The 26,457-nt window shown below is 48.9% G+C and overlaps 10 protein-coding genes across 10 annotated transcripts; 4 read left to right on the top strand and 6 right to left on the bottom strand.

Moving 5' to 3' along the window:
- Positions 1–72: 72 nt before the first annotated feature.
- Positions 73–2,183, top strand: DFJ58DRAFT_696253 (uncharacterized protein). Its single transcript, XM_041383471.1, has 9 exons — positions 73–298; positions 348–417; positions 470–681; positions 735–1,168; positions 1,221–1,238; positions 1,298–1,471; positions 1,526–1,615; positions 1,668–1,718; positions 1,765–2,183. The coding sequence occupies exons 2-9, from the start codon at positions 374–376 to the stop codon at positions 2,077–2,079; spliced, it is 1,338 nt and encodes a 445-aa protein (XP_041249727.1). The 5' UTR covers positions 73–298; positions 348–373; the 3' UTR covers positions 2,080–2,183.
- A 529-nt stretch (positions 2,184–2,712) lies between these two features.
- Positions 2,713–4,762, top strand: DFJ58DRAFT_760559 (uncharacterized protein). The gene is made up of 6 exons (XM_041388426.1): positions 2,713–3,200; positions 3,258–3,504; positions 3,579–3,602; positions 3,657–3,927; positions 3,988–4,156; positions 4,203–4,762. The coding sequence occupies exons 1-6, from the start codon at positions 2,812–2,814 to the stop codon at positions 4,519–4,521; spliced, it is 1,419 nt and encodes a 472-aa protein (XP_041249726.1). The 5' UTR covers positions 2,713–2,811; the 3' UTR covers positions 4,522–4,762.
- Positions 4,342–6,357, bottom strand: DFJ58DRAFT_884952 (uncharacterized protein; the record flags this gene model as incomplete). Its single annotated transcript, XM_041394619.1, has 3 exons — positions 4,342–5,820; positions 5,878–5,934; positions 5,990–6,357. 3 exons carry the CDS (start codon positions 6,355–6,357, stop codon positions 4,746–4,748), a joined length of 1,500 nt encoding a protein of 499 aa, XP_041249725.1. The 3' UTR covers positions 4,342–4,745.
- A 1,525-nt stretch (positions 6,358–7,882) lies between these two features.
- On the top strand, positions 7,883–8,883 carry DFJ58DRAFT_760553 (uncharacterized protein). Its single transcript, XM_041388425.1, has 2 exons — positions 7,883–8,561; positions 8,615–8,883. Exons 1-2 carry the CDS (start codon positions 8,040–8,042, stop codon positions 8,726–8,728), a joined length of 636 nt encoding a protein of 211 aa, XP_041249724.1. The 5' UTR covers positions 7,883–8,039; the 3' UTR covers positions 8,729–8,883.
- A 1,908-nt stretch (positions 8,884–10,791) lies between these two features.
- DFJ58DRAFT_760552 (uncharacterized protein) lies at positions 10,792–12,792 on the bottom strand. The gene is made up of 6 exons (XM_041388424.1): positions 12,401–12,792; positions 11,959–12,351; positions 11,747–11,911; positions 11,349–11,696; positions 11,122–11,295; positions 10,792–11,054 (listed from the first exon to the last, which is right to left on the bottom strand). The coding sequence occupies exons 1-6, from the start codon at positions 12,581–12,583 to the stop codon at positions 10,950–10,952; spliced, it is 1,368 nt and encodes a 455-aa protein (XP_041249723.1). The 5' UTR covers positions 12,584–12,792; the 3' UTR covers positions 10,792–10,949.
- DFJ58DRAFT_760548 (NUDIX hydrolase domain-like protein) lies at positions 12,785–14,623 on the bottom strand. The gene is made up of 6 exons (XM_041388423.1): positions 13,707–14,623; positions 13,495–13,653; positions 13,403–13,435; positions 13,267–13,345; positions 13,147–13,213; positions 12,785–13,094 (listed from the first exon to the last, which is right to left on the bottom strand). The coding sequence occupies exons 1-6, from the start codon at positions 14,315–14,317 to the stop codon at positions 12,967–12,969; spliced, it is 1,077 nt and encodes a 358-aa protein (XP_041249722.1). The 5' UTR covers positions 14,318–14,623; the 3' UTR covers positions 12,785–12,966.
- A 73-nt stretch (positions 14,624–14,696) lies between these two features.
- On the bottom strand, positions 14,697–18,236 carry DFJ58DRAFT_760546 (Sds3-like-domain-containing protein). Its single transcript, XM_041388422.1, has 5 exons — positions 16,993–18,236; positions 16,823–16,964; positions 16,620–16,771; positions 16,457–16,556; positions 14,697–16,400 (listed from the first exon to the last, which is right to left on the bottom strand). The coding sequence occupies exons 1-5, from the start codon at positions 18,163–18,165 to the stop codon at positions 14,974–14,976; spliced, it is 2,994 nt and encodes a 997-aa protein (XP_041249721.1). The 5' UTR covers positions 18,166–18,236; the 3' UTR covers positions 14,697–14,973.
- A 115-nt stretch (positions 18,237–18,351) lies between these two features.
- DFJ58DRAFT_760541 (uncharacterized protein) lies at positions 18,352–20,643 on the bottom strand. The gene is made up of 10 exons (XM_041388421.1): positions 20,511–20,643; positions 20,345–20,449; positions 20,126–20,271; positions 19,982–20,073; positions 19,683–19,932; positions 19,564–19,635; positions 19,385–19,515; positions 19,215–19,334; positions 18,761–19,161; positions 18,352–18,646 (listed from the first exon to the last, which is right to left on the bottom strand). The coding sequence occupies exons 1-10, from the start codon at positions 20,630–20,632 to the stop codon at positions 18,460–18,462; spliced, it is 1,626 nt and encodes a 541-aa protein (XP_041249720.1). The 5' UTR covers positions 20,633–20,643; the 3' UTR covers positions 18,352–18,459.
- Positions 20,644–20,782: 139 nt separating this feature from the next.
- Positions 20,783–22,361, top strand: DFJ58DRAFT_407125 (vacuolar protein sorting-associated protein 26-domain-containing protein). The gene is made up of 8 exons (XM_041380248.1): positions 20,783–21,111; positions 21,167–21,239; positions 21,297–21,453; positions 21,502–21,666; positions 21,717–21,892; positions 21,942–22,084; positions 22,137–22,163; positions 22,213–22,361. The coding sequence occupies exons 1-8, from the start codon at positions 20,968–20,970 to the stop codon at positions 22,216–22,218; spliced, it is 891 nt and encodes a 296-aa protein (XP_041249719.1). The 5' UTR covers positions 20,783–20,967; the 3' UTR covers positions 22,219–22,361.
- DFJ58DRAFT_884942 (uncharacterized protein) lies at positions 22,213–24,787 on the bottom strand (the record flags this gene model as incomplete). Its single annotated transcript, XM_041394618.1, has 6 exons — positions 22,213–23,068; positions 23,127–23,672; positions 23,725–24,079; positions 24,128–24,304; positions 24,371–24,498; positions 24,630–24,787. The coding sequence occupies 6 exons, from the start codon at positions 24,785–24,787 to the stop codon at positions 22,504–22,506; spliced, it is 1,929 nt and encodes a 642-aa protein (XP_041249718.1). The 3' UTR covers positions 22,213–22,503.
- Positions 24,788–26,457: the final 1,670 nt, after the last annotated feature.

The following is a 26,457-nucleotide window of genomic DNA, read 5'->3' as shown; positions in this document are numbered from 1 at the left end:
AAGAATGGCTTGTCCTTCTGATATTATCTTTGCCAAGCCAAAATACTTATCTACAGTCATTGTGACCCGATGATCGTATCGCGGTGATTCACAACAGTGGACGGCCTGAGCAAAACGGCTCACCACTGTTTAGTTATTTACTGGTCGTTTTCACTTCAGGTTCTAGCACATTCCGACCCTACGGCTCCACGAAATGCGGACTCAGATATTTGCAGTCTGCCAGCAGATGCCAGCTCTTCGATCGCTACGATACACTTCTGCTTCTGGGACTCAGTTCCTGGCTAGTTACCCCAAAATAGTTCGTCGAACTAACCTATAAAGATGTAGCCACTGACCCCATGCTATAGCACTTGTAAAGTCCGACCTATAATCAATGTCGCTCTCATTAGCCAATCCTAAATTTCGAGTAGCAATCTGGTGAGTCAGATAATCCCTCAAGAATGTAGCGCAGACTGAATTTCCTGTGCAGCGGTGCAGGCATAGGAGGGCTTGCTCTCGCTGTCACACTCGGGAAGTTTGCAGATCAGGATATCCACATAGACTTGTATGAAGCGCATGACACCATCACGACTACTGGGGCCGGGATTACAATCCCGAGTCGTACATCAGAGGTCTTGAAAGAGCTCGGCATGTACGAAGAGATCTCCCGTGTTTCGACCAAACCCCCTTCTTTCAGTCATGGTCTGTCAAAGAGTTTATTTTTCAGCCGTATGTCACTTAATTCGTACTGACAGTGCCAAAATTTAGGAGGTCTAATATTTCACAGGGTGGTTTCGAATGGTTTCAGCAAATCCTCACACTAATGTCATCTAATATGCACCGTCAACATCTCATGGACACCCTCAAGCAATACCTCCCTTCGTCGTGCAGTCTTCATTTTAATAAACGACTCACTCGATATGACAAGCAGTTATCAGGATCACTCATCCTCCACTTCGCTGATGACAGCACCTCAACTACGGATGTGTTAATAGGGGCAGATGGCGTCCACTCCTCAGTGCGGAAGACGATCTTCGAAACATTAGACCGAGATGTCGTGGACCCAAGTAAGATAAGACACTACACTGATCCATCTTGGACCGGGACGCTCGTCTATCGCACCGTATTTCCGGCGAAGAAGCTCTCGGACTTGGATCCAAACAATGTAGCCTTGAAGGATTTTGTGATAGTAAGTCCGCAGAAAAGCAGTGGTCCTCGTCATGATTAACTCCCATTTTCAGTTTTGCGGAATGGGAAAGGTAGATCGTTACTATCACTGGTCTCCACTTGCTGATGAATCCGCATTATAACTTCATAGCACGTCGTGTCGTATCCAGTTTCACAAGGAACATTGATCAATGTCGTGGCATTTGTTACTGATGGGGAGAAAGCTGGCACACCTTTTGAAGGTTGTTGGGTTTCATCTGTGTCCCATGAAGAGGTTCAGGAACCATATCAGGACTTCGAACCTGCTGTTAAAAACCTTTTGAAAGTAATTCTTGGGCTATGTCCTTTATGCCGCCCTCGACTGACGACATTTCTGCAGTGTTCCGAAAACCCCTCAAGATGGGCGCTTCATGTAGTAAATGAATTGCCATTATTTGCATCTGATAGAGTTGCCTTGATGGGTGATGCGGTACGCTTCTTGTTGACTATGTAGAAAATCTTTTGACGAAATCGGCGTATAGTGCCATGCAATGACACCTTACTTTGGCGCCGGAGCTGGCCAGGCAATAGAGGTAGGCGTGATCTTTCGCCAGACTATGCGATCTCATTTGTACGAAGGATGCCTTTGTGCTTGGTCGTCTTCTTTCTCACCCTCTCACAACATTGGATAGCGTACCCGCCGCGCTGAAGGCATACCAGGACGTTCGTCTCCCATTCAGTCAATTTGTAGCACGCGAATCGGCACGCACAGGACGTATGTACGACTTTGACATGTCTAGTACAGCAAACGTGCAAGAAGAGTTGGAGATTCAAAAGGAGAAGATCTTAGCCCAGTGGGAATGGGAAGGCAAGGACAGCCCCATTACCGAATGGTTAGAGGCAGAAAGGAAACTGCAGGATAGCATAGGAGTGCGCGACGATTGTGCACGATAAACCTTATGACATACTATCTTTGGCCCAGAGTTGCAATCGCAATGTAGCACACTCATCTTCCACTCATTTCCTTCGCACAATGTTTCTATAGAATAATTAGTACGTAGCTTGTTGTATGTATTTTTTATTTCATGAAAAACGGGCTGGAAGTGCTTGCGGCAGCGAAATACTGCGCAGAACATGCACTGTCCACGCTAAAAAATAAATTTAATCCATCAGAGGGAAGCCATTGCAATCACCGAAAAATTCATAAATTTTACTAGTGATTTCACATTGCCTTCTGACAATACTCTAAATTTTTCTAACATGAAAACTGTTATGTTGAGAGCCATAAATGTTGTACTATCGAGATGCAAAGCGTGACGGAGTGAGCTTGTGTTCGGAGTTGCAAAAAGCCAAATTTGGAATCCTTGATAGACGCCAATTTCGTCGGAGAGTTAAAACGGCTATGTGACATTCAAGTTGTTCCACTGGTTCTACTACACTCCCGTAGTACTACATACATATGCATGCGTATGCAGGAGCTGCAGGAATTCTATTACACAAGGACGCAAACGTTGTCAACATTGACTGATTATTGATCGATCCCGGGATCATGAACATCTGATGCATAATGGAGTGACAGTTTTTCTTCCGAGCTCATGCACATGACCTGAGTCACTGACGCATTCAACATACTTACTTCTGCATCTGACCCTATACGACCATCGTGGTCTTCACAATCTCTCATTCATGAATGTATTTTCTGCGCAATCACACAGGACACAGCTGATTCTGGCAGCTGTATCTGCATCTCTACTGACATCAGGCCTGTTTACTGCATATAATACCTACAGTCGACGCGAACGGAGACGCAACCTCGATCGAGACATCCTCAAGTCAATAACAGACCAGGATGAAGGTCCCAAACAGCGTTTGAGACCAAAGGGCGATGAGTTAATGAATGAACAAATTTTCCGCGTTGATGTTGATGGGTACGACGAAGAGCTGATCAGAGAGCAGCTCGCGCGGTGCTATGCGTTTTTCGGGGATGAGGGCATGGCGCGGGTTCGGGAAAAATCTGTTGTCGTTGTTGGCTGCGGTGGTGTTGGTAGCTGGGTAGCAGTTATGTTGGTGAGGTCGTACGTGCTCATTACCGTCTACTATCTGTGTTATTGTGATTCACTAATTACGTGCAGAGGCGTGTCGAAGATCCGACTGGTGGACTTCGACTATGTCACGCTTTCTTCGTTGAACAGACATGCCACGGCTGTGCGTGCGGATGTAGGAATGCCGAAGGTGGTGTGCATTGAGCGGACTCTCAAGCAGATCAGCGCGTGGGTGGAGGTGGACAGCCGCGTTGAGATCTGGAGGAAGGAAGACGGGGGAAGGTTGCTAGAGGGAGCAGAATGGGTCATCGGTATGTCAATGCGCTCCTCGATCTCAGTTCGTCTTCCACTCAGCTTGTTATGAACAGATGCAATAGACAACATTCACCACGAAAGTCGACTTGCTGAAAGTATTGCCATGAGCACCATATCAAAGTTCGTCCTAGTCACTGATTGGTATCCAATCGTATCCAACTCATGCTACTGTAGGTGTTCTCGTCTATGGGAGCTAGTGCAAAGACAGATCCTACAAGAATTCAGATTAGTGACATCTCGTACACCATGTACGACCCTCTCGCACGCTCTGTTCGGCGTAGGTTACGGCTGCAGGGTGTATCCTCAGGGATTCCTGTCGTTTATTCCACAGAAGTCCCTAGGGATGTGAAGTTACTCCCCCTTCCTGAGGAAGAATTCCAGAAAGGCGACGTAAAAGAACTTGGAGTATTCGATGACTTCAGGGTGCGAATATTACCGGTCCTCGGTATGTCTTCATTCTTTGCAAACTGGCATCCTAGTATCTTACTGTTCTTCCGCGGGGCAGGCTCCTTGCCATCTCTTTTCGGGCTGCACATCGCGACCTACGTCCTCTGTGAGATGGCCGGAAAACCGATTTTGAACCCTTTGCCCATAAAAAATCGCAAGAAGCTCTATGAGCGTCTCCTTCGTGATCTCTTGCATCGTGAATCGAAGTTCATCGGGGAACCGATCAAGTGAGTTCACACGTCGCATCTTTGAGCCGCCTTACACTTTGTGCAGTAAACTACCTATCGATGAAGATGATGTTGCGCTGATATTCGAGGACCTGCATCTCGGTCGTTCTGTTGTGCCTCCTCACGTTGTTCCTGCACATCCAACACTCCTGCGGTGGGACCCAGCGAAGCCACTTACTCTAGAGAACTGTGTGGTCTTCGAATCCACGGAGGCAGCGAAGCACGTTAGAGAGTGTTTGACACCGCAGACGGAGGAAGCACATTCAAGAAAAAACCCGAGAGCTGTCTGGGGAGACGAAGTGCAGGCTGTTGTGGAACGTCATGCAGGAGACGTGGCAAAATACAGAACGTGGGTTGGGCTATAACGAGAGTATTCGCCACCACGCACATCAGAAAGACTACTGCATATAGATCGAGTTTATTGATCATATTAGGATGCTTCGGTTTCTGATAGAAATCGAACTACGACACATAGATATCCAATAGGTTATACTGTAACGATACAATCTTCTTTTAGTATTACTGCACGGGTCATCTTACAACACTTCTCCGCTGCGCTATTCCCATCTCGTCGGTCTGGCCCAGGGCCCTACGTAACATAGATGAGGGTACGTCTTTGAGAGTTGACTACACAGAGAGTTATGAAAGCGCCGACAAGTAGCCCTGTGACGATACAGGTTGCGGTCTCGGCTAGCGAATGCGGTCGGCGCTTTGGGTGTCGTCGTAGTTCTCCATGTGGAGATTCCGGTTCTGGTGTAGGCTGAGTCCGCTCTGTGGCGGACCGCTGCTGTTGGTGAACAACAATCGTAGGGGCAAAAATGAGGGTAGGTGTCTTCGGCCGATTGCTACCCAGACTCTCAGAACCGGGTGCGGCTACATCAACCAGAGTAGCCTGCGAAAGAGATGCAGCTAGTGGGGCAGTAGCTGTTGGGAGCGCTAATATAAGAGTATCTTCGTCCGCCGACCATTCGAGGATAGACGCTGGGGGGGAGGGGGGCATAATAACAGATCCTTCGACCTCGGCTTCCATCATGTCGTTCGTGGAATCAATTGATGAAGCAACTTCGGCCTCTTCGTAGTCCTGCACAACACGTTCAAGGTTGGAGACCACCCCTTGCAATCTCCGAACCTCTTCAACCGCTATCCCTCTCTGCTTCTCTCGAACTTCCTCGCCAACAGATTGGACGAGGGAGCGAATGACATCCCACATCTCGACGTGGTCTCGTGACCACCACTGAGCTGGCCATTGCGCAATTATGAAGGCAAGGCTGCAGACTGTCTCGGTCGCTTCAGTGAAATCGTCCACGACAACACTGTGGAACCAGGGACGCAGAAATGTCATTGCCAAGCGAACGGAGCTTCCAGTTGCATCGCGAAGACGATGCTCAGTCGAAAGCTGCAAGAACTGATCCGACATATCTTGGCAGAACTGGCGGAAACTAGGCTTGCGATCCATGGTATCCCATGATAAGATATTAAACTGCGATAAAGACGACCGCTTATCGACAATGGTATCTTGGCGGAGGAAGTATGACGGGAGTTTGTCGATGATGTTTAGAAGGGGGACTGAGGCTAGAACAGCCGAACTGGGGATAGATCCATGAACAAGGACGTCTTGCGACTCCAATGCGAATCTGTACCACTTCCAGTAGTCCAGATGCCTTCTACGTCACAAAATCAGCTTATCAGAGCAGCCAAGAGTCCGATCAAAAAACACTGACTCATTGGGTGTGCCCTTTCTTAGTAGCTCCAGGGCGGGTCGCAGCTCGACCGGCGAGCTGACGTGCATCGATGATGGCAATTTCAATGTCATGCTTGAGACCAACCCGGTACCTGCGGGTAGCCTCCCAAATAGCCCAGGCAAAGCTGAACGTAGTCGAGATGTAAGGGGACATGTGTCTCTGCGTCCAGTCCATGTGCTGGGCAACATCCGCATAACTGCTCGTTGAAGCTACTGACTTGCCTGTAAATGGCTGTCTAAGCCGTTCTGCGGCCTCTCTATATTGCTCATTGTACTTCTGGCCAACAAAGTATGGCTCAGTAGCATCAAAGAATGGGGAGCGTTGCTTCGGAGTATATACCCGAAACAAGAAGGGGTTGTCCTGGATAAGGCGATCAAAGGTATGATCAGAGCCATACCCGTATTGAGGTAGCGGACCACCTGAAATTGGGCTCTGAGGTGAGGATGGAACGACGGTCATCGTATGTAACGTCGAGGGGCCAGAGGATATAGATCAGCAAGTTGGGCTGAAGGAAATGCTTTTCTAGTAATTGGAATTGACCTCGTGTTATCCAGCCCTATCGATCCGGTTCATGGATATGAAGACAAACGCATGGATTCAACGAGGCTTTTAATGTACAGGTCTGAAATGGAAAGCAAAGGCCCCGACATATCAGCCGGAGTCAGACAGCTGCCACTTGACGAGCTTTCCGCTCACCAGAGTGACAGCTGCGCATGAGTCGAAATTCGACAATGTTCTTGACTGGGGGCGGACAGTAGTTGTATAATTCCTACATCGTGTCGATGCCTGGATGTAGATACCTTAAACTTACAGACAAATATTGGATGAACGTTCTTGAATGAGCTTTTGTATTCCGTCTGACATATTGTAGGTCGAGTACAAGTTATTCTGTGACCGGTCGACCGCCAATTGAGGTGACGCTGAGTTTCAATTCCGAGTCCTAAAGCGGGTTAGACTTGAAGCATGCATCCACAACGTTTCGCCGGAGAACCCAACGAGGGTTCATCGTTTCTTTGCACAGCACCTTCAGCATACCTCATTTAGCGTGCTTTGTAATATGCTTGGCAGTATGGAAACTGCATGATTCGATGCGATACAGCCTTAGCTTCAGGCTGCATCTTGGAGAAGACTCAGATCATATATGAGATTGATGCTAGAATACGTATCTCAGTTTCCATTGGAGCTGTGACCTGAGCTTGTGGGGAAAACGCACCCGGCCTCGACGGCCAAATGAACGCCTTTGTCAAAATGTCATGATGTGCCCGACAGCAAGTCGACGTTCCTAATAACGGTGACAATGTGCACCCATCCTCCCTGGTAACCTCTTGTGTATTCGTCCAAAGGTAGGTCTTCAAGTCACTAGTGTTAACAGGAACTAATAATATATCAGATGCTCTCAACAGGCAATCATTCATCTCGATAATCTCCTCATTTTGGCGATCCTCTTCGCCACCTTGTATACTGAATGTAACCACCATTCCAGCCACGTCGGGAGCCTATACTTAGTATGTAAGGGATCTGCAATTGTGCGATATTAATCTCCATGGCTAACAGTACTAGTGGCGGCGTTTATGCGGCACTCGTCCACCCTTTTCTAGATGTAAATCTTTTGCACAGCTCCCCATTGATTGTGAGTTAACTACTTACAACGGTTAGTCTCGTCCGGCATCTGCATCCTTTCATCTTGGCGGCCAAGCAATGTTCGTCTCAAAGTTGTTTGCGCTTTCGACGAAAGAAGTCGGCAATAGGCAAACCACTGACGGTGATATGCTCTTGGCATAATTCTATTACCGTTTGTCCCAAGAAGAGAAAAGTAGCCTTAGTAAACTTCTGTTCAATTATAGAGTGCTTGGCAGCATCAGAAATCCCAATTTCTATGCTTTCCACCGAGGTCGGCGCAGTCTTGCGATTGAACAGATGAGTCAGACTCCGTTTCACTATATCCGCTTCAATTCCGCTACAAGTACTTTTCTGATTATTCTAGATCTCCCTGTTTCCAGAGAAAATTCTATGGGCTTTATCCACTGTATTTTCGGATCGAGATGATCCCAGTACCGGTCATTCCATGCATCATATCTGGTATATAAAGGCGGGTTCCACAGATTGTAATACTTAGCATCCCACTTAAGTATTATCTGGCCATGTCTTCGCTGCGTCGCCCAATTGCCACTGCACTACAAGGTGCATCATCTGGAAGAATCACGCAATCCTTACCTGCGCACCTGTCCTTATCCATGTCAGTTGCGGCGACTGCACAAGAATACGAGGCACTCACTATTCCACCAATTTTTGACATCTTTGACGCTCCAGTGCGCCTTGGGGAGTCTTCCGCACCTGTTGTACGAACGGTCACAGCCACTCGTGTCGCTATCCTCGAACGCAACGGTGAAAAATTACGCGATGCCGCTAGCAACTTCACTCGAGTTCGCCATTTCTCCTCACTACCTCCCCCCATCGTGTTCGATGGCCCTGCTCGCCCGGCACATTTATTGCCGCGAGCCCTTGAAAACCGTCGCAAAATGCGGCAATGCCTATCTCTCTCGCCTAACAGACAGGCACACACCCCTTCATCCCCCTTCATATCAACCTCAGAGCCTGTATATGAAATCTTCGATGGACCTTCGCGAATAACCCGTTATAAACATCCAACGTCGTCTTCACAGGTACTTCAGATTCTATCTGAGGTTGTCACTCACTCACGCATACTCCCTTTTAGTCTTCATCACTGCCATATATTTGCCTTGCTCTGGGTATCTCTGGAGTCTTTGGCTGGACCAGCTGGACGACCAATAGCATCAGGAAACGGGAACATCTTCATAAGCGGGCGTGAAACTCTTATCTATGTTTAGACTCGAAACAAGTATCGTTTCGTGCTAAGATATGATATGCGCACATGAAACACGCGGGCCCTAGCCTCATAGCTTGGGTTCGTGGCCCCTCAAGCTCAGCTATGCGTTTCGGTGTTATATCTTCTCGTCAGGCGTTCTTATCTTTGCATTTTGGATCTTATGTCGTGTTTGACGCCCCATTCACAGCTTATGAACCAACCTCGCCTTTCATATATTTTAGAGTTATGTGTTGTTTCATATTGTACGGTGTGTATCAATAGCGTATTATCAGAAGTGTAGCCCTTTAATTTGTGTATCATTGTCCTAGAAAGTGCAATTACGATGTACCACCCTTTTGTTGCCACAAACATTATCTGCTTGAACACATACTAGTACTACCATGTACCAGCTTAATTTCCGAAGTTCAAATGCTCTTTTGCATGAGAAGGTTCGACTGACTGACACAATGCTAGGTCTCACGGTACAGCATACGTTTATCACTCAGGGATTCGTTCGACCGCGTCAACGCGCATCGTGTACCGTTCCTCATGGCTAGTGACTACGGCGTGATAGAACAATTCATATAAATTAAGCACTACTACTTGTACTGCCGCTATATAGCCATATGGCCCAGGCCGCCCATACCGATGTATACATGCCAGAAACCCGAGTGAGACTGTTAGGTACCTTTCCTCCTGGACTTGCCGTGACCTGCGTTATACATGGATGTGTCCGACGATAATCCACCATATGTTCCTCCTACCGTAACAAGTTTTCTAATTTTACATTGCAATGCCCATGCTGTTTCAAAGTAGTAGGGCATGCTAGGTCTGCATGACTAATTGCGCGGGGCACGACATCGGAGCAACACCCCACAGTCCGAAATCTCCCTCACAACTGAAAGCAACGGCTCAACTACATTCATATCCACTTCATCCTGCAACATGTTCTTCTGAAAGTCTATCACTTGCAAATTGCAAGTTGCGGTAACTGCCAACGCAGCCATAATACGATCAACCCCTGATTTGGTTGGGCACCCCACTAGAGTTAATTTCCGCAACACAGGAATATGAAGGCCGTCGAATATTTTGGTGAATCAGTGCCAACCATCAAGATTCCAGGGCAGAGGGAGAGGGAGAGTCAATGATTCAAGACAAGAGTACGTGACCGAATGGCTTGTAGCGCGACCATAATCGTCAATTACACCCTCCACCACTATTGTCTCCAGATGAGGGGAAGTCACTGAAATGGAACGGATGATATTGGGGGAAGCGTATTGGAGATAAAGATGTCGTAATTTTTTGTAGATACGAATAAGACTGGCAGCGATCATCCCCTCGCCGATGCGTAGCCGACGGAGATTTGGTGCATTGAATCTATTAAGACCTGACAAGTTACATTCCAAGGTTTTCAATTGTGGCGTATCCAACCTGGAACTGAGCCACTCGTCTCCGTGTAACGTACCAACCACAGTTTCCCACCGCTTGCTCTCGGACTCAAGAATCTCGAGAAGTCGATAATCTCCCCGGGAAAGTGGCCAGCGGTGGGATGATAATCCGATCCGATCGATGCGAAGGGTGAGACGTTGACTAACAGAACGGGCGAGCCACCATTGGAGCAAGCACGGAATGAAAGGCTTCAATGGTCCAGCATCACCGGGAAGCGTAACCTGGATGCGCGACCAAAGCCCTGTCGTTGAGTGTGCGACGACTCGCCAAAGTCGGTACACCCGAGTGAAAACTAGGGGAGGGTTGGCAAAATTTCCCGAGAAGCGGCGATTTATCAATTTGAAGATACTAGGACAGTCTGCGAGGTCCGAGTCGTTGACGACGAGCAAAAATATTTGCTGTAAAAGTTCCACTGGCAGCTGATTGATGTGCGGCTCAGGGTTATCAGTTGGGTGGGGGAGAAGTGATTGCTAAGGGACAATGCGTCGGTCTTGTGATGGAGCACTGTCATATCCTTCTTGGCGGAAGCTTCGTGTTAAAGTAGAGAGGGATAGATAGGGGCGGCCTCGATTGCAACTTCGGATAGCACGTGACCAATACCAGATGCAGAAACTCATGAGACATTTAATCTGACGCGGCGCAGATACAAGAAACTCTCATCAGTGGCAGGCTGCAGCACTCAAACGAATTGCTTCAGCAGGCTACATCAATTACCAGTATGTCGTAGATTATAAGCGTGGTTATCTGATCTCAGCATGATGAACAACAGCAACAATTAACTCGGATATGAATCTTCTTTTGATGGGGAAAACCAATGTTGTGTGGCATTGGCCTTGTACCGCTGGGGCGTGACCGTTATACCGAGGAAAAAATTACGTCCCTGTGGGTAAAGTCAGCTCAATGCGCTACCTCCAAAGAATCCACCAAACGAGAATGTGAGAACTCACCGTCCACATCCGCCCATCACTCACTATCGTCTTCAAATTCACGCACTCCTGCATCATGTATCTCACGTCATTTCTTGACAAGGTCGCACGCGGGCCGTGGCTTGCGTGGGCATCCCCAACATCGGTTAATGTGTGCAATTCTTTCAAACATGATATTGCTGTAGTAAAGGCTTGCTGGAACGACCCCTGTGATGATGTGTCTCCGCCATAAGGAGAGAAAAACGTACAATGTCTTTGATTGGCAGCGGTATTTCCAGCATTTCCAGATCTTTGCACCTCGAGCTTAGCTTTGCAACCATGTCGATTGAGACTGCACAGTCCATGAGAGCGAGACGTTTCAAAGGCATTGTGATGCCGTTAGACGGAGCAATGAGATCAATGACAGAGTTCCATATTGGGAGCTGACGATCCGCAAACTTGAGCACAAGTGTAGACAGGGAGGTTAGTGAAACAAAGAGCGATGAAAATGTCACAGCTGTTACATCGGATGTTGGGCGCACGTCAATGGCGAGATGTCGCAGGCTGGGTAAGGTGATAACAGGTGGGCAAAAAAGACTTGGTGGAGGGGGATTTTCCTGCCGAAAATAAGCGAGTATCAGAGATGTCCAATAAAACAAGGACGCACGAATATAGTGAAAGAAAATTCCTTCAACAACGGGGTGTGCGTTGTGGCAGCTTTGATGACCACCGCATGAGGAGCCTTTGAACATCCAATGACGTGCAACCCACGAAGACGAGGCAGTAGAGGAAGCAAGGCTTCCAAAAGCATGCCATTCACTTCTTGGGACATCTAACCAAACCTCAGTAAACTGTCGAAAGTAGGCGAAAGCAACGCACAAAGATTGTGAGGTGCGAAAGTGTCCGTTGTAACGACTGCGCCCATCTTGTCAGCGAATCTACAACGTTCCAGGTCGGGTAGTCCAGAGTCATGCTTCGTAGCGTTGTGATTCTTTGTAGCATCTCCCCTTGCGTCGTTGTGAGCGCAGCATAGATGTGCACATCCTGCAAGCGCTCCTTCCCCTGTAGGGAGACGAGCAGGGCTGGGAGGATCCTCGGCACACACACAAATGATGTTAGGTTTTTGCAAGCCTCCAGTGCGTCTGCAGTTTCCGACAGGAATTTCGGATGCACTTGTCCAACCGCGATGAACGGTGCACAATGTATGTCAATGTGACGAACATGGACAGCTAGATCAGGGTGATTGCAAAGGGTGAGGAATGGTGATATTATCTGATGCATAGTTATGAGAAACACGCTTTTTCACGAATGTTCGACCTACTCCTCCTTCGGGCCTATATCGTTTGGCATGCTTTGCGGTGAAAGAGACTGTGGCATACAAACACGGAATAACGCCAGCGAGGAACGACTTGCTAACAGACGAGACAGCAACGAGATCATTTCCAGAGATGAATGTGAAAATTAACTCGAGAACGTCGAGATTCAGGTTGTCTGCCGTAACCATTGGTCGAGTGTTCGAAGTAGAAGTTTTCAGACTGAGATGTGGGTTCTCCCGATCCACAGGCTAATTGTCCGGGTCTTCTCAGTTCTGCGACAGCAGTCGGGTCCGGCTCGCAGGTGCGACCACTAGTCCTGAAGGGCAAGAAGAAAGATCACCTGTTCCTTGTGCAGCCTCGACAGCTGGTCACCGGCGTTGTGACAATAATGGGATCGACGAAAAATGCCATATCCATTTACAGTTCTATCAAGTTAACTACTAGAACTTACTACTGTACATATGATAGAGGTCTGTCTTGAACTTCTTTGTCTCCACGCATTGGTATGTAATGCTTCCATACGTGCGCGCGCAAACGCACAAGTATTTGTAACGGCACAACAAACATTTGTCTATATGCGTACCTGTTGGCACCACCTTTCATATTCAAATCTCCCATGTAATCTCGTGACGATCTCCATATAATCGGGTTCATCATCAGGTGTCAAGTGGCCGTGTCGGACAAGGAAGTCGATGAGGACTGTGGGGTCAATTCAATGCCAATTTTGTGGATCATTTGCATTAGCACTCACCGGCAGCACAATTGGGCTTGAAGATTCCCTGCCGCATCTTGAATTTCACTTCATCCAGCGATAGCAACTATTCCATAGGATCAGTTGGCGTGATCGAGAGGTAGAGACGTATATACGTACATCGAAAGACTCCACCTCACCGTCTGATGGGCGGGGCTGGAACGGAGTATCATGTGGTACCTCGAGATCGTAATTGTATCTAGATAGCGTTGTCGTTCAGATCACCATCATGTACACAGCATCAGACAGCACTTACTCGACCTCTGGTTGCAAGAAGTGCATTTTGTTCCTGCAATCGTCCCATGGTTATACTTTGAAATTCACCCCAAATGACTGGCAAACTGATACCTGAAGAAATAACTGATTGCTCCGACGGGTTTCGCATGATTCCTCACGATGTCTGCTTTCATACTGGCCTCCTCCTCGCACTCTTTGACGAGACTCTCGAAGACAGGCATGCCACTGGGTATCCCGCCAGCAACACTGTTATCTAACCAGCTCGGCCACCTGATGCAGTCATTCAGCTATGTACTGTATGAATATAAACCAATTAAACCCACGTCTGCTTCGTCTTCGCCCGCGTTGGGACCCAAATTTTCACTTGTGGGCTGCTGGCTATCCCTTGATAGATAGTCATATGTATCCCATAGGTTATGACACCAAACAGAGCACAAGCAGCACGCTCCATCTCAAAGGCGTAGTTTCCTAGTCCCTCGTCAGAATCATTCTCAGGATAGTAGTCGTGCACTCCAAAAGGATTCCGGTACACAGGGTACACCTCATTCCGCCATTTCCGAGGCCCAATGCTCGCAGGGAATGCACCAGTATCGCGCCAGCGCTCGCAGAGCTCTTTCAGCGCTGCAGTGCGCTTTCTTGGGGTGTTGACTGATGCATCAAAGCTGACACGGTGCCCGGCCTGAGGTTCTGGAATGACCCACGTCCCAGGTTTCTCCTTTCGAAGGAGATCTACTACGTCGAGCCTCAAGAGCCCAACAGCAGGACTCCCTGGAGACTGTGATAGTGTCCACGGGACGAAAGAGTCTGTATCGGAAGGCTTTTGAAAGACATCAGTAGAGCCATAGTTAGGTGGTAAGCGAAAATTGTCGCATATCTTGACGAGCTCGAGATAAGAAAGTGGTGAAGATACGGGAGATGGAGGGTCGTTAGACATTTCAAACTTCAGAATCACTGACTGTGACGTCTACTGTTTAGCTAACTTGAATAGCTCGAAGTAGTCGGCACAAGAGAATGGACGGTGTTACAGTCTGGTATTCTGGGTTGTAAAACCGCTGCACTAGCCTGTATTTGACTGATTCTAAACGAGATAACGAGGGTTTCGGATAAAGCCTGAGAGTAGCAGTCGGCCGATAACGAGTGTGCCGCAGTGCGCGCGGTTGGGCACAGCGACTGTCAGAGCGGAAATCATGGCCGATAAATTGTGGCTGTTAGCCTACACTGCACTTAGATTAATGGATAGCTTGTCCCTAGCTCAAGCGCTCAACGGTCAACGTATCTTTATATATCTCCAAGCTCCGATGCTAAGCGCTGATGGGCAGTGAAATATATTGTTCTAGTACTTTATGTAAGTGTAAAATCGACGGCCCATCAGTTAATAAAATTCTTGATAAATCTCTTAAGCGAAAACTCCCTATTATCACGAAATCCATCCTGGCCTTAGGCTTTGTAATAAGACCTAAGAGAATATACAAAGTTCCAGGTTTCCGTGGCATAATTACTGTGAAAAGGGGGAAAATGCAATATGTACGGCGCCCAACAAGATGATATAGTTGTAGTAAACAAGATGAAAGGGAAAGAACACGTATAGAATCAGGGTCCATCCACTATTTGTATAGCATTCACCTTCGATGGAACAGGTCGTGGACCTTGAGTCGCTGCCGAATATGAAATGAGGGGAGAAGCCGTTCTGCTCCCCCCACCAAATAACGACGCAACACCATTCATGCCACCCTCCATCTCTCTAGGTGGCGCTCCTGGGCCCGCGAGGCGAGGAGAAAACCCAGATGCTGGACCAATAGGCGGCATACCAAGCTTTGACGAAGACATCGGAGGTGGAGACAGTGGTCGCCTGGACTTCATCACTGGGCTACTAGTCGTAGACGCATGAGGTTCAAAGCGTGACGGTGAACGCAACCCAGTGTGTGGTATTGATGACGGACTGGGAGGGAGAGGTCGGGCGCGAGGTGGGGAAACTCCCGATGAGTTTTGACGGGATAGGGCAGATTGTGGATGTGGAGGGTGACTCGACGAAGGTCCTGCGTACCGATGAGGTCCAGGGGAATGGTAGCGGTCTGGTGGAGCTTGGAATGGGGGTGGGCGCTCTCGGTCATCTTGGTGCATCCAGCCATGCCTTGGCGACGGCGCAGGCCCGCTTGGCAATCCAGGACCCGAGGTCGACCCTGCAATACTATTATGTGATGGCGCCAATACAAATGGCGTCGCAACAGGTCGGTCACGCTCTTCATATGGTGGATGAGTGGATGACGGACGGCTCCCGTGTTTATTCCAGTGCTGCTGCTTATGATTGACCATTTCTGACTGCGATTGCGGCTGCGGCTGCGGCTCGGGCGGGTGGTGATGATGCACCACGTGGTGGTGGTGACGGTGGTGGTGGTGACCACCAACATGATGGTGTGGTGGGGCATGCGTGTGGTGCGGGTGCCGATGGTGGTGCTCACGATCTAGTTCTTCCTCACGGCGTCGCCCTTCTGCTCCTACGTTCCAATCCATCCCACCCGCTGGCTTGGGCATTGAAAATCGCGTTGTATCGTGTGTTGCATTCAAGAATTGTTGTTCTGAATGAGGAGGTGGTGGCGGTGGCGGCATTCCTGGGCCGTATGCAGGAGGAGGGAGGCCATCATACTGTGCTGGGGCAGGTCCAGAAGGCAACCGCTGTAGACGTCCTGGTGCACCCAATGGGTACCCCTGGCTGGGTTGTTGAAATACAGGTGGCGGGGGTGGAGGTGGCATGCGCACGTCCGGGCCACCATGGAATGCTAGAGCATCTATGGAAGGCGCGCCATACATTGGGCCCATGACCATGCGTGCATTCATCATACGGTGCTGATGCAGGAAATCAAGATCTGCAGCTGCATCCGCTTGAGGGAGGGCGTTCAAGTCGGGGTATGCGGTCGCAAGCATGTGGCGTCGGGAAGTTGTGAGAGGCAATATCTGTGCAATTTGACGAATTGTAGGTGCGGGAGGTGGATCGGGGATTGCGTTAGGAATACGGCGCACTGCGAACAGAACATTCATGAACGGTACAGACACAAGCAAGAGAAAATGATCCTACGTGGTTGAGGTCTCTCGATAGCTCTGCGCTCGCGCTCCAATTTACGGCGTTTACGGTTGGTTTCAGCAATCATCTCTGTTTGCAGGTCATCTCGCGCAACCTAAGTCAAGTCATCAAATACAATATGAGTAGCGGGTACGGACAGGATGCGTATCAAACGCACCTTCCACCAACTCCAGACCGCGTCTTCGTTTGTCCTCCGCCGTTTGTTAGCGGATACAACCTCATACACGCGTTTTCTGCAAGCAAGAGCAAGACGTTTGTCGCGACGTTTGTTCAGTTCAGCTTGCAAGTGTATGAGCTCTGGGTGTGCTCCTAAAGTAGATCTTTAGCATGGACAAGTTTGAAACGGGTAAACATACACACCCTCGGAAACCAATACCTCCTCCCATGCGAGCCCCTCCATTTTCTCGACATACACCTTCTCCCGCAATAGTGCAAACTTCAGCTCGATAGTCGCAAGCACATCCAGAGCTTCGGCACGGTGAGCGGGTTGCAATTCCAACTCCTATTTCCATGTCTAATTCATCATCCACCTCTGCTTCAAGGAGAGCGCATTCAGCGTCTGGAGCTGTTAATGTCGCGGCGTCGCAATCTTCATCCTTGTCCTTCTTGCCTCGTTTGCTCTTACGTTGCGGTCTACCATTCTCGGGTTTGGGCGACGGAGAACGCGAAGAGGAGGGTGAGCGGGACCCAGACACAGAAGATGCAGACGGTGTGGGAGATGGCGGGTGAATGACTGTTGAACCTGCCATGATTGAGTGTGAGGCAGCGGCAGCTGCGATGGGCGCGACGGACGCTGGCAGCGGAGCTGTGATGTCAATGGGAACCAATGGAACAGTTGTGACTGCCTTAACCGGTGCTGAGGGTGGCTCTGCCTCGTTATCCATGTCTATGTCCAAGCCCGCATCTGGGGGCCCGTCATTGTCCTCAGATTCGGTGTCGTTTTCATGGTCATTGAGGGCGGGAGGATCGTCATCATCGTCTCCATCGGCTTCTCTTTCAAGCAATCCGTTTGAGAGGGCAAGGAGGCTACGACGCTTTGGAGGAGAAATTGCAAGGTCATCGAGGCGACGGCGCTTTGGAACGACAAGTGCCAACTCGTCTTCGTCAGAGGCATAGGGCTCTGGTTCTTCGTCCACTGCCGAATTAGATGTGGAGTTTTGCGGATCAGCAGCACCATCCTCATCGTCATAATCTTTCGCACATCCATTGACAAGTACGCCAACATCGTCAAGAGGCTCGTCAGCGTCGGCATCCCCGTCGGGGCTGTCGCCGTCGAGGTCATCCCTCGGGTCATCCTCATTCTCGTCATCCTCTTCCTCCTCCATAGCTCGAGGCGGGCCAGCCATCTCTTCTTCCTCCTCTTCCTCAACGCCGGGTGTAGCACTTCCTTCACTCTTTGAATTTGAATTGGAGTTCAAGTTCTTCGATTTGTATGCCCAGTCCCACATCGGGGCAGGGACCAGGCCGCCACGCTTTTTTCTTCCTCCGCGACGGGGCTGCCGACGACGTGAACCATCTTCAGCATCTCCGTCAATGAATATCTTAGTCTTCTTTTTGGGCGACTGAGACTCCTGGACGAGCTCATCGTCTGTAAGCTCTGATAGCTCGGACTCGGCATCCAAGCCGGCGCCCGAATCTTCTTGGGGCGGTGGTGATGGAGAGGGCGAGCTCAATGATTCAAGTGAGGCTGGAGAGCCCGTCATCGTGGGCGACAGCAAGCAAGGATGATGGCAAGAACGACCAAGACAAATACGAAGACGACCACTAGTCAAAGATGATCGTCCCAAAACGGAAGTTTAATTGGACCGTGCGCAATCTCATCCACACGTGTCGTGTCTCACGTGACAAGTTATAGCGGAACTAGTTGTTAGCTATCTCAGGCAATCGACTTGTTTTGGCCCACTACACAGAGGTAGCTATAATTTGAACAATAATATTTACAACAAACACATCCGAATGCAAGATGATTATAATCCAACAAAACTTGAAACACAATTCTAAAAGTCTCCAAGATCGACCTCTATCATTTCGATGACAGACACTTCCAGGCTCTTGTCCTTCTTCGTGCCTGTTCGTGGGTCAGACAATGCTAAAGGTGGGAACGGCGATATTGATCGTCCACCGGCTGCATCATGGGCCTGTAGTGCAGGCGTACCCGTCCCATTTATATTTGGCGTACCCGATCTGTATGATATTCCATTTGGATTTGAAGTTGATAGCCAGAGAAATGAGGCATGATGCAATCAGGGGCAAGACAGATGACCAAGTGACATCAACCATAATAGTGTGAGTACAAACCTTGATATTGTGTCGTTGAACAACCTCGGAACAGTTTTTAATCTTGCACTCGGGTCCGCTGGGGTCGCGGTGCCCGAGGCATTCATCTTGCGCTCCCTTCGTTTACGTTCGGCCTCCAACATTTCCGCCTTGCGTACTCCTTCTAAATTGGCCTTGCGATTACGCTCATTCACTTTCGCGAGTTTGTCGTTGAGCGACTCTTCACCTCCGTTCCGAGCAGGAGTGGCTACCGCGGGTAGCTCTGCCAACTTGGCATCAATTTCAGCAACTTCGGCATAGTCCTGTCGCCGGATTGCAAGTGTCCTGGCCTGCACTAGTGATGAGCGCTGCAATGTGAGGGATGCACCAGATGGCAAATTCGATAGCTGGCTTTTCCGTGCCAGCATAGCAGTGATGTCGCTCTAAGTCCGGTTCAGCAGTGACAACCTTGAAAAGATAATGGAAAAGTTCATACTTCTGTCACAGGCTGTGTGATCAGCTTGGACATCTGCGCAACCTTTTTCTCAAGGACGCGCTTGGATGGTAACTTGACGTCGTCTGCAAGACATACTTTCCCTAGACGTTCGAATTCTCGCTAGATCACGATAGAGTGAATGCAAACGCCAGTGGCAACAGGAAACAAACCTGTGTAAACGGGGCATTTGACACCTTATCCATATGGAACGTCTTGAACGACTTGCCATGCTTCAGCTCAAGCGTCTGGTTCACCGTAATATCGTTTATCTTATATGGCTTCGTGAGATTTACTCCCAGGTCTGGCTCAAATAAGACAAAACATTCACGCTCTAACTTCTGACACTCACTTTGTATCTCACAAATCCTGTACTGTGGCTGATCTTTCTCATCCTGGCCCACAAGATAGCGAACCCAGCCACCTTCGGTCTTGAGCACGTAACATATTATGGACCACTACAGCACTCACCCTTCACATAGTCCTCGAACCAGGGAGCCATGCAATATTTCGCAAGTTGGTCCCGCGTTAATCTGCACCCCATGAGGTCCTCGAGGGACGATGGCTCGTCCGCAGGATCAGGCTGCTTTGAAAATAGCTTCCTGTCCTTCTCTTCTTCCTCTTCGTAGCGCGTTATTTGACCATCCTCTTCCTCGCCCGAAGACATGTCCATGTCATTGGGTGAGGAGGACCGGTCTCGCTTGGGAGAGTGCGTCTTCGTCTACTTGGAATATAAGAGACGTGAGTATACTAAAGAGCAGCACACGCACACGCTTCTTTTCGTCCTTTGCTTTTCGCCTAGCCTTGAGTTCGTCAAGTGTGCGAGACTTCTCTTTTGTGGCGCCTCGGGAAGTACGTTGGCCTGCAAAATAATAGTATCAGAAGGCGCCTGCACCATAAAGCACTCTGAATACGTTTTGCAGCTTTCGAAATGCTCTCAGGATCTCCAGATTGTGCTTGAAGCATCTCGTGCAGCTTTCGCTTGTCTTGTATTCGCATTAACTCCTCTTGCCGCCCGGCAAGAATTTCTTCTCTTTCAATCTCAGGCATAGACAGTAGCCTAACACGTAGAAATAGATTGATAGAGAGCAAGGTCAAAACTACACTTGCACTTGTGTTGGAGATGTACTCACCGCTCCCTATCCGACTCATCTATGTACTTGCCCTCGAGCGGGAACTTTACATCTGATTCCTCTTCACTCTCCGGCCCATCCTCTGCGTCACTGTCATCTGAGACTCTGTGGTTCCCCAAGATTTGTAATGAGCACAGCGGTGAGCCGGATCAAGGAGAAGGCTCACTCCGTTCTGCGCTTCTTGGCTGCGGAAGCCTTGGAGCTTGATGCTTGGTGTTTGCGCTTTTTCTCAGTAGCGCCAGCAAGTTCAAGAAGCTCATCATCGAAGTCACCTTCAAAGTCGGACATGGTGGAAAAAGTAAGGAAGCAAGTGCTGTACGAGAGCCATTCGACTGTGTTGCTGTGTATTTACGAAGACCCCCTAAGAGAGGGGTCTGTGAGAGTGTGGGAATGACATTCTTTATTTGGAAGAAATTGTACTGTACTGTAACCTCATCAGTACTGTGCCTAGCAGCTTAGACACTCGTCATCTCCTCCAAATCTCATATAGACCATCAGCGTCCGACTAACACCAAATCTTTGGTAGTCTAGCTAAGCCGCCCGTAGCTAGGCATTAGTCTTTTTGCGATTCAAGTTGAGGCAGTAAATATTCGTGACTTCCTCCTTCGCGAGCTTCCCAGTCCATGGCATACTTTTTCGCATCCCCCGTTGACGTCGACATCAAATTGGAAGGAGAGGAGCTACGGAAGCAGGTGGATATAAAGACTGACAAGGACCGCACAGCTTCATGTCCAGTTTACTATGACGGTGACTCAGTAGCAGGGCAGGTATGTGTTGCATCTTAGCCAGATTATTACGTCCGAGATGCTCACACCGCTGCAGGTGACCATTCGCGTTCGCGATGGAAAGCGAATGACTCATGAGGGCATCAAGGTTGAGTTTGTTGGTAGCATCGGTGGGCATTCACATATTCATCATGGTTCCTTAGCATCTCATTGTCATCTGGCTCCAGAGTTGTTCTACGATCGGGGGCACCATCATGAATTCTTGTCATTATCTCAAGAATTGGCATCGCCTGGGGACCTGCGTCAAGCTCAGACTTTCGACTTCCTCTTCAAGAATGTCGAGAAGCAATTCGAGAGCTACCAGGGCATCAATGTCAAGCTACGGTACGGTGTCTCTCGTGCCATTCAAATGCCAATTGACCTTTTCTAAAGCTACTTCATACGAGTATCTGTTGCAAGGCGAATGGCGGATGTTGCGAAGGAGAGAGACATCTGGGTACACTCATATCGCATGCCTCCAGACAGTAACAATTCCATCAAGATGGAGGTCGGCATTGAGGATTGTTTGCACATTGAATTTGAATACAACAAGTCAAAGTGTGTTAGAATCTATTATAAAACCGGCCAGAGTGCTGACCGTGCGTCAGGTATCACCTGAAGGACGTGATTGTTGGCAAGATATATTTTCTGCTTGTTCGTATCAAAATCAAGCATATGGAGCTTTCTATAATACGACGCGAAACAACCGGCTCCCCACCAAATCAGTACAACGAGAGCGAAACAATCACAAAGTTTGAAATCATGGATGGCGCTCCTGTCAGAGGTAGGCGCGAACATGCAGTTTTTCACGCTCGTTGCTGACCAACTCTTAGGAGAAACCATCCCTATTCGACTATTCCTCGGTGGCTTTGATCTCACACCAACGTTTCGCGAAGTGAACAAGAAATTTAGCACACGGTACTACCTGAATCTCGTGCTTATCGATGAGGAGAATCGGCGGTACTTCAAACAACAGGTATGCTGTGTCGTTTACCATTGATTTACATTTACCTGACCTTGGTAAACAGGAAATAACGATATTTAGGATACCAGAGGTACGTTGCGAAACTTTGTCGTGTTTCACAGACTGATTGTTTTGAGCAGAACTAGCTATTACTGCGCTGCATGATTCTTGTACTCGCAGTCTCGTCCAATGATGCTGGCTTCTGCCTTTTACCCATTCTACTCATAAACAGCTATTTCTATCAATACAGCGATGAGACATTGTTACGGAGGGGTAGTAATACAGCAAAGCTATTCGATACCGAAGGTAGTTTTTTTATTTTTATTTTTTGAGTCCAATTGTTGTCCTGTTGCGGTGCGGAATGCAGTCACCACCTGGTCAAACACTGTCTTCGCTCCTTGACTGTCTTCTCTCTTTGACTGTCTCAGATTTCATACACCTACTTCCCCGTTCAGTCTCCGCAAAGCTTTCTCTCGGTTGAACGCTGCCCGGATCTCGAACTCTTGTATGGCAGCATCCGCGGACGTAATATGCTCCTGATCAATGGCAATCTGCTGCCTACTGTCGCGGAAGGTTTTTGCACTCGACAGGGAATTCGAATCGCCAGGATCGGCAGCAGCGCGTCGTGGACTGATTACCGAACCACCACCATACATCCTGATACTCGCAAGCGATTGGGAACGTGCAATGGTTGACCACTGTGAAGAATGCGCAGTGACATCACTGCGGGCTTTGCTCGCACGCTCAGGCGAGTGAAAGGATGATAGCTGTCTGTGGCAGCGTTTCAGTGAGTCACAGCTCTCGCCTTCTAGTTGGGCAGTTGGGGAATAAACAGTGATTACTGCCCGTGTGGGTGTTGCGGGAAACTGGACTGGATAATTGCCGCCGTGTTGTGATGCGAGTCTTGTACATGGTAACACGGGTCCTGCCACGCGCGCATGCACGGACTGCGGAATGGATATAGGCGAAAGTATGGGTTTGTATTCCATGAACTCGCTAGCATAGCACACAGGCATGTTCAGTAGCCGCATCCTGGTCCTGATCGCCATATGACTGTGCAGCATTACGACGCATGTTCTTCTGGTCAAGAACTGGGGGCTCGAATTTGTCATCCTCGTGTCCTTGACTGAGCATGAGCCCAGGGTACTTGCCAGTAACACCGGGGGGGAAGTCAGGGGTCAGCTCAAGGACAACACTCATATCGTCGAAGATGGTCTGCGCAGACTGGCGCTGAGTGTTGCTCTTTGAGGGGCTGGCATCAGTGCGGGATGCAAGCACTTCTGTAGATGTGTTCTGGCCAGATTGCCTCCGCGATTCATCTGCATGGATAGCCCGTTCGGGAGGAGGGAGTGTAGAAAGGCGTATGTGCAAGACCGGCGGCTCGCCAACTTCATCGTGCATTGTTACATCTCGATCTTCCTTGCCCCTTTCCGCATCCTTTTCAATCGGAGAGGACTCATGATGCAGGTCTGAGACTTGTGAGGGCTGTATGGTCATGCGTCGATTGGCTATGAGCGAGTGGGAGGTCGATAAAGGTTTGCCACGACGCCACAAGACCAGTTCCTTGTTGAGGAACTCAAAGTTTTCATTTTCGTCCATTCTGTGCATTGAGTATTAGCAAATTGAGCAAACGTGGCGCCAAGGAAACCCACCCCTTCAAACTGCCAATAATCATGCAAACCCTGGCGATCAGTCGTAGGATTCTTCTGGAAAGCGGAACAGCAAAGCCACCCGCTGCGAATCCAACGATGCCTTCAACAGCTCCTACTTTGATGCCGAAAGCGATCCATCCAGTGCCGTTGAAAAAATGGCGTTCGTCGGTATTATTAATGTCGATGCGCCGTTGATCGAAAAGGGCTGCGAAGAGCCGGTACGACGCGAGAAAGGCTGCTAGACATTGATAATTTGTATACAGTGCGAGTGACAGCTCGCCGAGACTCAGCCATAGCGATTCGCTCTTGTTGTCGAAGTCGATCATGAGCGGAGCGTGCGGGAAAGATAAGTTCTCTGACGACATGTCAGTCAAGAACAACATGAATGACTGAAATCTCTCACGGATAGACATTCCGAGCGATGCCGCAAAATTTGATACTGCAACCACAGGGATAAGACCAATGAATAGATATTTAGCTACAGGTTGGTGGCGGCGAGGGAGGTAGGGGATGAATTCCCTGCGACTCAGCCAGACTAGATATGAAGTGTATAATAGCATAGGAACAAAAGAGACAGATCCTGTATCATTGGATGAGTAGGTGTATGTCTCAGCGTTCAGGCTCTCTGGTGTACATGGTCACATACCAAGGAATAGTTCGGCCACTTTAGAAATGGTAACTGAATTCCGCGCAGCGGGTATTGCATGCGATAAAAGGTCGACCAGCGCCAAGATAAAATACAAAACTCCTTCTGCGGCCAGCAATAGGTGCGCACTACATGCGAAGTCATTAGCCGATCAACGTAACAGATAATGATAGATGATAAGGGTACCGTCGCGAGGAACGGCGCAGAAACGTTGAGCTCAATGCCCAAGTTTTTGCAGCTGAAATTAAATCTGACGCACCTGCTCGATCTCCAGGTCATATAAATCCAAAACACGCAGAAAAAGAGCTCGATGAAAGGGGGTATGGTAAGGACTTGAATTTGAGTGAGGTTCAAAGGAACGCAGCGAAGATTTTCTGCAGCAAGCAGACAACCTACAGAGCACGACCATGAAGTCATGCTAGCGAACAGCTGCTCAAGAAGAGTTCTAAGAACTATAAGCTTGTGGCAAGTGAGTAAGGATCGTGGACAGAAGCCAACAAATGACGGCTAGAACTGGCTGGAGTAGAATGAGAGTAATAATATTAATGCAGTACTTGCTGCGAAGGCGGCACTGCGCAGTGCGTAGGCTTAGCCTATATATCTGCCTAGATGATTGGGGGATACGAGAGATTGGGCGACCTTTGAGCGATAGATATAATCTTCCATTAAATGATCTGAGATGAGATCGTAGTGGCAACTTGCAACTTACGACCGGATATTGGATTTCCACGTGGCAGATGTGATTGACGCTGATTGCCTTATTTGCACAATTGTCCTCGGTCTCGTCGTACTTGGTGTCTCACGAGATACCCAATGACAATAGGTGCGAGACATTGGACCCAGGTGCATCCACCACCGGGACCCCCCTCAACCCATCACCAATATCAATGCCTTGGCGTCATCGGGTACCAGGTAAACTCCAGTCTTCGCGTGATAAGGTGATACTGAGCTCCGCCGCAAATCTATTTATGTAAAAGAGAGCCCCCGGCTACATACGTATATAACTCACTGAACATCCGCCGTACTGGCGACTATATGTTTTAGCACCTGGAAACGAAGTCAAATACAAACACCGCTGGCGATCTCCGAACCAAGAGCTTGGTCCTGAACGCCAGCAAACGTCTGGTTCGAGTTGCACCCTCGCTTAGTACAACCGCACGTGCGTTAGGCTATGCACCAAATTTTGCCTGCATTTGCTTCTCGGTCCTCCTCAAATCGTGCGAGAAAGAGTTGATGCTAAGAAACAATTATTGCAACGATATTCTAACACATGTAAGGGCGAAACGTTTGATTCCGCGCAAGCAACCCGTCCGACTCCCATGTGCGCGCTTCGCCCGAGCTCCACCTGCACTTCACTGCTCCCTGTCAGTGTGCGCATGGCAGTCTGCTGTCTGCACGCCGTACACTTATCTCCGTGTCTCAGTCCACTCTTTGCAATACGGAAAATGCTTACTGAGACGGATCAGCGGCAAGCGCCAGCAAGGAGACAACATTAGTGGTGGATGAATTTGTCTATCTTTCTCTGAGTTCAAGTAACCCTTACACTCCAAGATATACAACTCACCGCCGTATCATATTTTGCTCTCATCTCCGACCTCCGCACTGTCGAAAGTACGATGAGTCGCTGTGCCATTCAAACACTGTTTGGGAGAGGAGAGGAGAAAAGCACGACAGCAAACAAAGATCTCTTATTGTAATTCGTGGCAAACGTCCGAAGGTGAACGGATTACTTATTAGATACATGCGAGCTATTAATGTGCTTAGCGTGTGACATCGACTGAACCGCAATAGAATCGTAACTGGCGACTAGCGTTCTAACAAAGATTATTTGCGACATAGAAACAATGACGGGGCAGTCACTGCAAGGGTACGAGGGCAAAAGGAATTGCAGGTGCGGACAATGTGCTGTCACATCGAGACCTTGTACTGTCTCCCACATAGTCAAAGGGTGATCCCGAATGAATGCAACTCACCAGCACGATCCGGAGAAAGAATTTATCGCAGGTTGCACTCGGCGGAAGTCTCCGACTCCAAAACAGAGCAGCCGAAGAACATAGACTGTATCGGCGAGGCGCAAAAGTTGATCC

This window comes from Suillus subalutaceus (genome assembly GCF_016647625.1).
Source record: "Suillus subalutaceus strain FC151 chromosome Unknown DFJ58scaffold_6, whole genome shotgun sequence".
In the NCBI taxonomy this organism is placed as follows: domain Eukaryota; kingdom Fungi; phylum Basidiomycota; class Agaricomycetes; order Boletales; family Suillaceae; genus Suillus; species Suillus subalutaceus.
Note: the sequence above shows the minus strand (reverse complement) of the source record. Positions and strands in the feature narration are given on the sequence as shown.